This window comes from Moschus berezovskii, chromosome 2 (assembly GCF_049115385.1).
Source record: "Moschus berezovskii isolate FMDL1 chromosome 2, NW_MosBer_1.0, whole genome shotgun sequence".
NCBI lineage: Eukaryota > Metazoa > Chordata > Mammalia > Artiodactyla > Moschidae > Moschus > Moschus berezovskii.
Window position 1 is genome coordinate 50,560,386 of NC_142461.1, and position 13,628 is coordinate 50,574,013.

The following is a 13,628-nucleotide window of genomic DNA, read 5'->3' on the forward strand; positions in this document are numbered from 1 at the left end:
CACTGACTCAATTGGCATGAGTTTGAGCAAATTCCAGGAGATAGTGAAGGACAGGGAAGCCTGGCATGCTGCAGTCCATTGGGTCACACATAGCTTAGCAACTAAAAAACAACAAATTATGGAGAATGGTTTCACAAAGCTCATTCATTGATTCATTCAAGAACTAAGTGGGCCCATACTGGTACTGATAATACATCTTCATCATATCTGGCCACATAAGAGTCTGCACTTAGGAAAACCTCCTCTACAGTACAGAACTGAAAACTGTCCCTGAAATCTACAATTGGCAGCAAATATAAATCAATAGAAAAAAATGACCAATGTTAAAAAACATTTATTCCAGAAATGTATCCTACTTAATGTAATTGCTCAATATACAACAAACCTGGGGATACACAACAGGCAAAAGATTATCTATGAATACAAATATGATTATGACAGTTGAATATCAGAGGGGGGAAAGAACTGACTATTTTACCATTTATAGGATGGGATGAATAGGTAGAGCACAGATTTTTCAGACAGTGAATTCTGTATGATATTGTAATGGTAGATATATGTCAATATATATTTGTCAAAAATTTGCTGTACCTATTTGTCAAAAGGTACACCACCAGGAATGAACCCAAATGTCATCTAAGGACTCTGAATGATAATGATGTATCAATGATGTGTGACTGATTGTAACAAATGCATCTTAACAGTGCCACAATGGGGCTGGGTGTTAGTGGAAGGTTGTGCTTGAGGGGGGATAAGAGGATTCATGGAAACTTTCTGTACTTTCCACTCAATTTTGCTGTGAATATAATATTATTCTAAAATATCAAGTTTATTTAAAAAACAAAATAACAAAACCAGAAAACAGACATTTTTTTTCAAATGGAAAATATATTATTGAAGAAATGCACATTTTTCTTAAGTACAAGTTGGAGATGCAAGACATTGTTTAACCAAAAGTATTTGTCTAAAAATTTACAAGCATTAAAGAGATATGGAGCAAATATGGGTGATAACAAACGAAAGCTTCAGTTCAGTTCAGTCGCTCAGTCGTGTCTGACTCTTTCTGCCCAAAATACAGTTTTAAAGAAAAAATCTAAAACTTCCCTGTTGGTTCAGTGACTCCAAGCTTCCAATGCAGGGGGCACAGTTTCCATCCCTGGTCAGGGAACTAAGATCCCACATGCCATGCAGCAGAGACCAGTAAAAAGAAAAAAAAATCTAACATTAATATCTTAAACATTTTATAGCCAACTACATATTTCTGTAAGTAATGTAAGTTAATTATTTACTCATTAGAATACATTTTCTCAGCTTATTTCTGATTTCCTTGTATGTAAACTATTTCCTTTAACAATTTATGAAGTAAAATCAAGAATTTAGGAATTAATCCAAAGTAGGAAAGAAAATAATCTTTACAAAATTCTTCACCATAAAACTTTGAAAATAGCCAAAATGTTGTCTATAAAGCATAATATTAATATAACGGAGAAGGCAATGGCAAGCCACTCCAGTACTCTTGCCTGGAAAATCCCATGGATGGAGGAGCCTGGTAGGCTGCAGTCCGTGGGGTCGCTAAGGGTCGGACACGACTGAGCGACTTCACTTTAACTTTTCACTTTCCACTTTCACATTGGAGAAGGAAATGGCAGCCCACTCCAGTGTTCTTGCCTGGAGAATCCCAGGGACAGGGGAGCCTGGTGGGCTTCCGTCTATGGGGTCACACAGAGTCGGACACGACTGAAGTGAATTAGCATTAATATAACTAAATCCTATACAATTGTTAAAATAGAAGGAATGTGTCATATTGACATGGAAATGTGTTTTGAAATATCATTAATAGTCAAAAATTTCTTTTGTTTGACTTTTTGAGAGAAAAATGATTAAGTGATGCAATTCTGAACTAAAGGAAGTGAATTTCCTTTTTCTAGAGATAATAGAGGGAGAAGGCAATGGCAAACCACTCCAGTACTCTTGCCTGGAAAATCCCATGGGTGGAGGAGCCTGGTAGGCTGTAGTCCATGGGGTCGCGAAGAGTCGGACACGACTGAGCGACTTCACTTTTACCTTTCACTTTCATGCATTGGAGAAGGAAATGGCAGCCCACTCCAGTGTTCTTGCCTGGAGAATCCCAGAGACAGGGGACCCTGGTGGGCTTCCGTCTATGGGGTCACACAGAGTCGGACACGACTGAAGTGACTTAGCAGCAGCAGCAGCAGAGATAATAGAAATTCTTTGAGGACATAATGAAGCATCTTAGTCATTCATTTGTTCAATCATCAACTCTAACTGGACTACTGCAGTACTTTCCTGAATGACTGGCCTCCCCCCATTTTGATCCCATTAACACCATCTTCCTCAAATCAACCATAGTAACCTACCAAAACCACACTTATGTCACTTGTTTATTTCAAACTCCTCCTTTAATTTTTCCATTTGATTATATGATTTTCCTTTGTTGTCTACAAAATAAAATCAAAATTCCCTTTGTACAACTTAGAAAGCCCATTACGCTGACTCTTGCCTCCCTTACAGCTTAGTCTTCTTTCAAATTTTCTGTTCTAGTAATTCTCAACTGTGTTGTATTCCTTCAAATTCATGCCATACTGTTTCATGATTCCGTAGTATGGTTCGTGCTTTTCCCTTTTCCTGGCACATACTCCCCACCTCTGTTTATCTATCTTATGCATATTCATCCTTCAAAACAGCTCTGTTATACCCTCCAAACTGAGTTACAGGCTCTTTCGAGGGTTTCTATAGCATCCTATGCATGCTATCTTCAGTTCAGTTCAGTTCAGTCGCTCAGTCGTGTCCGACTCTTTGTGACCCCATGAACCACAGCACGCCAGGCCTCCGGGTTCATCACCAACTCCCGGAGTTCACTCAAACTCATGTCCGTCGAGTCGGTGATGCCATCCAGCCATCCCATTCTCTGTCGTCCCCGTCTCCTCCCACCCCCAATCCCTCCCAGCATCAGACTCTTTTCCAGTGAGTCAACTCGTCGCATGAGGTGGCCAAAGTATTGGAGTTTCAGCTTTAGCATCAATCCTTACAATGAACACCCAGGATTGATCTTTAGAATGGACTGGTTGGATCTCCTTGCAGTCCAAGGGACAGCAGCTACCAAATCAAAATGAAATTATGTTTGTAATTCTGTCTTCCCCATTAAGAATTCAGTTTCTTTAGGGCAGAGGCCACATTTAGTCAGCTTGTGTACCCAGCCAGCATTTAATTTAGTGCCTGGAACATAGCAGATACTTAATAATACAATGATTATTTAATAAATAATTTACCAAGTGCAGCAATAGGGGTTAGTGAGCTTCAAATACTCTATTTGTGCCATTCTAGAGCTCACAGCAAAAGAGAACATGAAAAATGACAGGTATGAAAGCACTGGGAATAGTCAAATCAGTCACACTAGATCAGAATCTGCTGTCTTTCTAGACAAATTTACCCAGAAGTTGCTTATGACCAACCGTGCTCATCCTTGAGAATGAAAGACTATGGAATTTTCCTCTGTTAAAAAACACTTCTGAGAAGTAAGCTATTTAAAGAAGGCAGAAGGAAGAGACAAGAGGTCACAGTGATCTGCAGATTAAATAATCTATCTCTTTTTGAGAGTTTTCATGTGTGCTCTTCAATGTAACTGAAAAATCTTTTCAGGCTTGTATTCTATAAAATCTGAAATTGATCAAGATTTGCTTTGTAAATAATGGGAATGGTGGCAGAATCACTTCCTTTCTATTACTGTTCTCAACCCTGTTTTATAATGTAAAAGCACATTAACAAATTTATTTTATGCTATTTGCCAAGCATAATGTTAAAATATGAGATAAGATTATCTCTTTCAACCTTCATAACAAGCCTGTGAGGTAAGTACTATTATTAACTCCATTTTACAGGGGAGGAAATTGAAACTTTAAAAGGTCCATAACTTGCCCCAAATCACGTCTCTAGTAGGCATTAGAAGCCATATTTGAATCCAGGTGGTCTGATTCCAGGGCTCACAGTTCTGATGAGTATGTCATACTCATCAGAATGATAGGTAAATGGTAACACTCATTACATTGTTCCATTATGAATTATTCTTCACTTCAGGTAAATAGCAACTTGTAAGGCTGAATGAATCAAGTTGTCAGTTGTTTTTTAATTGAGGATACTCTGGGACCTGTGGAAGTGTTAGTTACTATCATAAGTCTTCTAACAGAATATTTTAAACTTTATAGATGTTAGTAAAACTAATAATCCACATTAATGTCTCTTCTTTGCAGTTAAATCTTTTTATTATGTTTAATATAAACATTTTATATGTCGCAGTTTAGTATATGATTTTTCCAACAAAAAAAATAAAAAAGCTTCATGTGAAAAGAAATCCTCAAAAGTGCTATCTAAAGATTAAGAATGGAATTTTTTTTAACTTTAACTTTTTTCCTTCTAGACTCCAGAAATAGTTTCCTGACTTCCTTTCTGGAAATGATTTTTGTTTCCAACCACATTGAGAGTCCATTTTTTTTCATTCTCTCTCTCTCTCTCCTTTTGCTTTCTTGGTAGTAGCAGGGAGGAAGGAGGGGGTGGGTGCAGGAAAGAGGGAAAAGAGAAAACAGAAAAAGAATTGCATGCCACTATGTCTGAATATAGCCTCTACTTGTAGGTATTTCCATCTGATTTGCACTTTTGCCTTTTTATTTCCGTTTCTGGACACCTTCTTTATCATCCAGCCAACTGGAATAGACAAAGCACTGTTGGTGCCCTGAGCGACAGAACTCTGGTAGGGGGCTGGCTGTAAATTGACGTGGCATGGAAATTCTCCGCTAAGTTGTAGCAGCTTGCATGTTTCTACTAAGATCAAGCCCAGCCTCCCAGAGCTGTAGTTTAATCATCATGGGTTCAGCGACTTTACAGAAAAATGGATAGAAAAAATCTTCAGCTCCTTTCTTTGGACTCAAATGTGTTCTTTTTGAGTATCTATGTTTTAGAGGAAAAAATCCAAGCAGTTAAGTCTGTAACTTTCTTTTTGCAGCTTAAACAACAGAGTTTGCTGGTCTCCCTCCCCTATCCTGAAATTTAATTCCTTACAGATTTTGCCATGGGGTGCGGACTTAGAAAGCTAGAAGACCCTGATGATAGCAGCCCTGGAAAAATATTTTCTACCCTGAAGAGACCGCAAGTGGAAACAAAGACAGAATTTGCTTACGAATATGTATTGCTGGACTTTACATTACAAGGTATTTTTGCTTCTATTTTATTTGTTAAATGAAAGATTTCAAAGATAAAGGACTACTAGTTTTTTTAAGCGTTGGTTTGTGGCTTTTTAAATGGTGCTTCATAATTAGATTGTGCAATCAATCTAACAATAATGCTTTGTTTCTTAATTACATTCTGAAAGATTTCAGTTTTGTTTGCTTTGTTTTTTGTAAATTTGGCTTATATGTACTTTATAAAATTAGAAAAACTGCTTGGAAACAGTTCTTTCACTTTTAAATCAAATGCTTATTTGTAGAAGGATACATGAAAAACGCTTGCTTTCTCGGCTAAGTAGCTATAACCTTAATGACAGTTTATGTTTTGAAAACGATCTGAAAGGCACAAGAAGGTGGCATGTAGGAAATGTTACTCGCATCATGTGGAAGAATATTTGCTAAGACAATTCTGAGGCTTCCAACTGTGTTAAATGTTGTGATTGTGCTAGTCATTTGATATTTTTGACCAAACTAAACCTGAAGTTAACAGTAAAAAAGAAAAAACTATAGTCTTCTGTAAGATACTTCCTTTGCTTGATACCCGGTCCCTAACAGAGAAACTCCCTGTTCCAGAAAGTTGGAAACACAAATAAACAAGCCCAGATGGCAGCCTTGTGCACAGAACAGAGGCAGAGCTCGACTTCACAAATACTTTACCTCACTTCTTTTGGAAACTATACTGTACAATCACATTGATAAAACTGAGTTTTTAAAAAGCAGAAATATATCTTTAATTATAGAGTACTAAAAATGAAGTTGAGTGTCTTGCTTGCTATTAGAATTTCCAGATATCAGTATTAAGTTCTTATTGGCAAGTTATGCTTTTAAATTCTAATAAGCTGCACATTTTATCAGTTATTAGAAGATTTATACTAAGTATATTATCAGGTTGGATATTAATTTCTTTTAAACACAAATTCTTCATTTTTTGGTTTGTTCTGTAAACAGTGCATCTTTGTGCAAGTAGCAAGAGCAGCCCATTTTTCTTTGTCAAAAACTGAGCTAGCCAGCAAACAAACTCCCTTCTAGAGGCATATGCAAAGTCTGTACATATATTTTTAATGTATTTACATTTCCATTTTTACCTAAGGCTGAGGCTACCAAAAGGAAAACTGTCAATATTCTTAATTTTCTTTTTAATGATGAAAGTTAAAAGTAGATAAAGATAATGGTGATAGATAATCAGAGAAGTAACTACTCAAATGAATTTTTCTATACTTTTTCAAAAACCATCATTTGAGAAAACATTTGAAATGTGGTGCTATATTTTCTCCATTGAGTGTCCTTGCCAATTAATTTTTAGGACTGATTTTTATAAATTCAAGAACACAAACACATATTTTCCTTAACCTCAAAACCTTATCTGTTCATAAAAATTAGGCCAGAGCCATTCTGATCTGTGCTTTTAAGATTTGCTGCACAAATCCCCATAGGTAACTTGAATTTTTTTTCTGATTTATTTCTTCCCAACAGTGTTAACAATTTTGTTTGTTAACAGTCAAACAAATTTGTTTAAATGCAACCATCCTTGAATCAGAAAGATCTACAGTTTTCTTCAGAAGTCATTTTGGTTTCGTTATTATCAGAAGCCCTTTTCTCTGTGAAAGGAGTAAAATTTCTACCTTTTACTCTACGTGTTTGGATGAGATGGTAGAGTATGACAATATAAATTGGAGATACGGGCATAGTTTGCAAATGTTAACTCAGAAAGCAAGCATGTATTTTAAAGTTGCACCTGGTTCCTATTTGGTCCAGGCGCCTAGTCTCCTGGTGTTTGCTTTCTCTCCAGTTCTTCCACTTTTTCGGTTTTGTTTTGTGTCTCTGCCTTTGCCTCAGAAGCCAAAACTCAATATCAGCCCACCTCCACAAAGCACCTTGTTCTCTTCTGTTGTATCTCACCCCCACCTATTCCTCTAGCGTACAGAGAAGTGAGTCACATGGCGGGTAAAGCACGCCAGCCTTCTAGGTTTAGCCCCAGCCATTCTGACCTGGAGTTGCTATAAGGACTACTGAATAGTGGCATCTTCTGCCTCTCAGAGGCCATGTGCAGTGAGCAACCTTCCAGGAAACAAAATGGCAACAGCTGTGTGTGCTCATGGAGAGCCTGTCTCTTACGTTGTTCTCCTCTGGTTTTCCCAACAGAGAACATGGGATAGGGAGTTAGTCCCAGTGGGGCAGGAGACCCTTTGAAATTTTCAGTGCCCTGTGTTATGGTGGCTATAATTAGCTTGAACAATTTATTTTCTATTTAGTTCCATTCCCTCTGTGTGTGTGTGTGTGTGTGTGCCTTTCCCACATTTTTTTTTTTTAGTGCAGTGGGGACTTTGAGCCATTATTTATATATCTCTGGTGGTGGTGGTTTAGTCGCTAAGTTGTGTCCTACTCTTGCAACCCCATGGACTATAGCCTGCCAGGCTCCTCTGTCCATAAGATTCTCCAGGCAAGAATACTGGAGTGGGTTGCCATTTCCTATGGGAGAAATAATAGTCTAATCATTAAGCACACAAGGGTCTGGAGTCAAGTTCCTGGCTTCTGAATCTAGGCTCTTTCACTCACTAACTTAGCAAGGTTATAAACTTTGCTGTATCTCAGCTTCTTCATCTATAAAATGGAGATTGTAATGGTACTTACATAATAGAATTGATTTAAGGATTAAAGGAGATTATCCAAAATAATCTCTTTGAAAAAGTACTTGGCACTTAGTAAGCAGGGCTTCCCAGGTGGCTCGGTGGTAAAGAATCTGCCTGCAATGCAGGAGACACAAGTTCGACCCCTGGGTAAGGAAGATCCCCTGGATGAGGAAATGGCAACCCACTCTAGTATTCTTGCCAGGATAAGCCCATGGACAGAGGAGCCTGACAGGTTACAGTTCATAGAGTCACAAAGAGTCAGACATGACTGAGTGACTGAGCACCCATACACACAAGCACTTAATAAAAGTTAAGTATTATCCCTCCAAGCTTTATGCCAGGTCTACTAGTTGCACTATTGAGATTTCAGCACAGTCTTTGTGATAAATTTTCTGGATTATTGTAATCTATACATGTGTATTTATGAGAGTGTATCAGAATTTCTTACACACATTGCAGAATTTATTAGTGAAAAGTTAAATGAACTCCAACTGATTCAGAAGGATTGGTTTGCCTTCTTGTGCAATCCCAGAAAATAATCTGAATAACCATGGCCTTAAAGATTTTTAGAGCATGTATAGCTTTATGATTAAAAAGAAATTTCTATAATAGTAGAAACCCAAAAGAAGGACAGATGGTAACTTCCTTATTTGACTTTCTAATAGAATTATGTAAAAACACATTGAGAAAATTTTTTCTGAGCCCTGGATAGCTTTCTTACTATGAGAACAAGAAACTCTCATTGTCTTTCGTTACCATTGTTACAGTAATAAAGATATTGATGTATGGATTCCATAGAAGATGCTGATAAGTAATGAAAATACAAAAAGAAATAACACATAGTTTTTGCCTTCTGGTATTTTAAATTCTAATTGGTCAGACTGGACAAGATCATGAACTCCTCAAGGTCAGGAAGTATGCTATGTCCATCTTTGCATTGCTGTGTTTGGCACACTGGCACAAGACTGATGGCCAATAATAGGTGTTGAAATAATAGGCTTCCCAGGAGGTGCTGGGATAGAGAACCTGCCTGCCAATGCAGGAAACATAGGAGACACAGCCTCAATCCCTGGATTGGAAAGATCCCTGGATTGGAAAGATCCCCAGATCAGGAAGAGCCCCTGGAGGAAGGCATGGCAACCCACTCCAATATTTTTACCTGGAGAATCCCATGGACAGAGGAGCCTTGCAAGTTACAGTCTATAGGGTCTCAAAGAGTCGGACACGACTGACAATGTGGACCTGCAATAAGGGGAGGATGCAAGGGGCATTTGTAACAGACAATACCAAAGAAGAACTTAGCCTATGGCTGGCTGGATAGGAAGGGACAGAAAGAATGAGAAATCCAGGATGAATTCCCGGTTCTGAGCCTGAGTAACTGTGGGAATAACCATGCCTCCCACAGTAGGAGGGGCACCCCACAAAGAGTCAGTGGGTGAAACAGCAATTCCATTCCAGGCACGCTGCCTGTGAGGTGGCAGTGGAACATCCTGGCAGACAGAGTTATAGGTACACAGCTGGAGATGATGACTTCCAGGAGGACTTGAAGTAGATAAAGTCTTAAAGAGGAGAATATGGGCAGAACATAAGTGTCTTGGGCTGAGTCATCGGGCATATTTAATGGTATTGAGGACTATTCAACAAAAATGACAGAGTCTAAGAGTCATTCCTTCATAGCTCGGTAAAGAATCTGCCTACAATGCAGAATACCTGGGCTCAATTCCTGGGTCAGAAAGATCCCCTGGAGAAGACAATGGCAACCCACAACAGTATTCGTGCTTGGAGAATCCCATGGAACAGAGGAACCTGGAAGGCTACGGTCCATGGGGTTGCAAAGAGTTGTACACAACTTAGCAAGTAAACCACCTACAACAAAAAATGACAGAGTCTGAGGACAACTGCAACTTATATAACACCAGAGAAAGCAAGGAAAGGAAAGGTTTCAAAAAGCAAGAAATGATCAGTAATTTTAAATACTAGAGAACTTTCAAGAAGAATGAAAATGCAGCACTGAAGAGAATGCATCTAAAAATCAACAAGAGATGAATAAAGTATCAGAAATGAGGGAAGGATGGAAAGAAGGAAGGTCAGTCCAGCTAAATTTTCTATCTGTTTGACTCATAAGTTCTTGAATATTTTCTCAAGCCGTCAAAAGATTTTCAAATGTAAAATGCTATGTAAAAAGAAATTTATAGCAAAAAATGCTTTTAAAAACGTAATAAAACCTCATAATTTCAGACTGCTATGGAAGAGAAAGATCCCATTCTGACCTGGGGGAGTAGGGAATCTCTGATAATAGCATACAATTAACCCACTTGGTGGCTCAGATGGTAAGGCGTCTGCCTACAATTTGGGAGACCAGAGTTCTATCCCTGGGTCGGGAAGATCTCCTGTAGAAGGAAATGGAAACCCACTCCAGTACTCTTGCCTGGAAAATCCCATGGACCAAGGAACCTGGTAGGCTACAGTCCATGGGGTTGCAAAGAGCCAGACACCACTGAGCAACTTCACTTTCACTTTTCAACCCACTTGAATAAATATTGATGTTGGGAGAAAATATATTCCTATTGGCAATCTACATTATATTGGGTTTTTTTCTTATATCTGGGTGGACATTTATTTATTCTCTGAACTAATACTTACTCAGCACCTACTGAGCTCAGAATGAGGATACAGAGATAAGTAAAACCTAGTCCTTGACTTGTATGCATCCTAGCAAGCATCCTGCTGAGGGGCATTTGTTTATGGTGCAAACACTCTATGCTGTGATACAGGCTTTGCTAGAAATCTGAGGGTTGTAGAGGTAGAAAGAAGAGCACTTCCACTTGATAGATAGATCCAGAAAGACTCCTTAAAAGACATTCCACCTCGGCCTTCCCTCAAGTGGTAAAGAATCCACCTACCAATACAGGAGACACAGGTTCAATCCCTGGTCTGGGAAGATCACACATGCCCATCATGACAACTAAGCCCATGTGCCCGTATACTGGGTCAGTTCTTTAAAACCGGGAACCGCAACCACTAAGCCCACGTGCTGCAACTACTGAAGCCCGTGCCCTACAGTCAGTGCTCCACAACAAGAGAAGCCACTGCAATGAGAAGCCGACATACCGCAATGAATAGTAGCCCCACTCACCGCAAGAAGAACGCACAAAGCAACAAAGGCCCAGTACGGTCAAAAATAAATAAATAAATAAAATTTTTTAAGAGAAAAAAGCTTGCTTAGTTGCTAAAAAATGTTAAAACAAATTTTTTTTAAGTGCCACCTCCTATCATCTAAAGAATGAGTGGAACTTAGACAAAGATTTGTATCCATAATACATAAAATGAAACTGAAAATCAAGAAGGAAAGAACAACTGATTAGAAAAATGGACAAGGAATTTGGACAGGTAGATGACGAAGCAGGAAATCCAAATGGCCAAGACATGTGAAACTGTGCTCAGCTTCATTAGTAATCAGGAAAAATGCATGCTAAAACCACAGTGAGAAACCACTGCAGATGATCCAAAAAACAGCTAAAATGTTGAGAAAGTGAAAGTCATGTCCAACTCTTTGTGACCCCATGGACTGTAGCCTGCCAGGCTCCTCTGTCCATGGAATTCTCCAGGCCAGACTATTGGGGTGAGTAGCCATTCCCTTCTCCAGGGATCCTTCCCAACCCAGGGATCGAACCCAGGTCTCTTGCATTGCAGGTGGATTCTTTACCAGGGAAGTCCCTAAAATGTCAAAAGACTGCTGATACCAGGTGTTTGTAAACTGGTACAACCACTTTGAAAAAAAAATGCTTTGTCATTATCTCTTTAGCAAAGATCCATATCCCAGTGGAAGCGGGGCTATGCATTCACCTGCAGCACATACAAAAATATTGATAGGAGGACTACTTGTAATAACCCCAAAAGAATGAACAACTCAGAAATCTACAAACAAGAGATTGGAAAAGTAAATTATGGTATATCATACGATGCAGGGCTTCCCAGGTGGTGCTAGTGATAAAGAAGCAGCCTGCCAATTCAGGAGACACAAGAGATTCAGGTTCAATCCCTGGATCAGGAAGATCCTCTGGAGTGGGAAATGGTAACCCACTCCAGTTCTTGCCTGGAAAATTCCATGGATAGGGGAGCCTAGAGGGCTACAGTCTATGGGGCTGCAAAGAGTCAAACACTACTGAGCAACTGAGCACATGTACCTATACATACAGTGCAACCCTATACTGCGGAAGTAAGACTCAGTTCAGTTCAGTTGATCAGTCATGTCCGACTCTTTGCAACCCCATGAACCACAGCACACCAGCTTTTTCTGAAAAGGGCTGGATAGCAAATATTTTAGGCTTTGGGAGCCATGTGATCTCTGCCCTGACTACTCAGCTCAGCCAATGTAGAGCCAACATACCATATGCAACAAAACAGACTATAGGCAGTACTTTTGTGGTCATCTACTATAATGCAATCAGAAAAACAAATCATAACTACACAAGCTGTACCAGATGAATCTCACGAGCTTAATGTTCAGTGAAAGAAAACAAGCACAAAAGCACATATTGTATGGTTCCATTTACATAAAGCTCCAAAAATTGGGAAAACTGAGCTATAGTCTTTATTTACATTCTTGCATGCATGCATGCTAAGTCGTTTCAGTCGAACTCTTTGCAACCCTATGGACCATAGCCCACCAGGCTCCTCTGTCCATGAAATTCTCCAGGCAAGAATACTGGAGCGGGTTGCTGTGCCCTTCTCCAGGGCACCTTCCTGACCCAGGGATCAAATCCACCTTTCTTATGTCCCCTGCATTGGCAGACAGGTTCTTTACCATGAGCGCCACCATTCTTGCATAGTTAACTAAGAAGAAGAGCAAGGAATTGAGGACCATAAAAGTAAAAGAAAAAGTCAAGTTAGCACAGAGTGGAAGAGAGGGATTGTGATTGGAAAGGGCGGAATGGTAGGCTTCTGAAGTGCCTGTCATTTTCTGATTTTTTGAATGGATGGCATTACCAAATATTGGCACTTTTAAGTATGTTTTGTGCTTTTTGTATATTACGTTTCTACCCCCAGACAAGATTTTTTTAAAGGTTAAAAAAAAAGAAAAGCTAAGTAGGATGTGGGAGTAAGGCAAACAAGGCTGAAAGACAAGATGAACAGACTCAGAAACAAGAGAATATTTCATGGTTTAGAAACTGCAAATAGAATAGGTGGAGCGCAGCCCATGAAGGAGGCAGCAGTGGAACACAGACTACAGGAGTTTTAAGTGGTCATGATGTGATCTTTGGCACAGCTGCCTATAATAATGAACTATGTAGTTCCTTGAGTTGGAGTGTATTTCAAAACTACAACTGTATTACTTCAATTAAATATATTAATGAGTGACTACAAAGATGGCAACTTTTATTGAAAACAAAAAGTTATGTAATTTGGAAGTTCCTTATATAGTAGTTTCTGCCATAAGGCTAGTGTCATCAGCATATCTGAGATTATTGATGAACTGAACTGAACTATATAGTAGTTTATATTTCTAAGTAACAAAACATTTTGACAAGTAGCGTAAACCAGATACTCCTTTTAATGTCCATACATTAAATTGCTTAATAATTTATAGAAATCAAAAGCTTTAGTGCAGCTCATGTCTGAATTTTCACAAATTCTGAATTAACAAAATTGCAAATGAAGTTTTACTTTCCTGTAGGTGCTAAAAGGGCTTCCCAGGTGCGCTAGTGGTAATGAATCTGCCTGCCAATGCAGGAGACGTAAGAGACACAGGTTTGATCCC

General features: G+C 39.0%; 1 protein-coding gene across 2 annotated transcripts in view; it reads left to right on the forward strand.

Moving 5' to 3' along the window:
* Window positions 1–4,568: 4,568 nt before the first annotated feature.
* The window catches only part of RFTN2 (raftlin family member 2), a 65,882-nt gene continuing 56,822 nt past the window's right edge, over window positions 4,569–13,628 (forward strand). The window contains exons 1-2 of one of the 2 annotated variants that reach the window (XM_055398969.2): window positions 4,569–4,644; window positions 5,076–5,222. In XM_055398969.2, the coding sequence (XP_055254944.1) occupies window positions 4,614–4,644; window positions 5,076–5,222 (178 nt within the window). In that variant the 5' untranslated portion in view covers window positions 4,569–4,613. Of the gene's footprint in view, window positions 4,645–4,674; window positions 4,991–5,075; window positions 5,223–13,628 lie in introns of those variants that run through there. The other variant, XM_055398970.2, reaches the window with a different exon arrangement.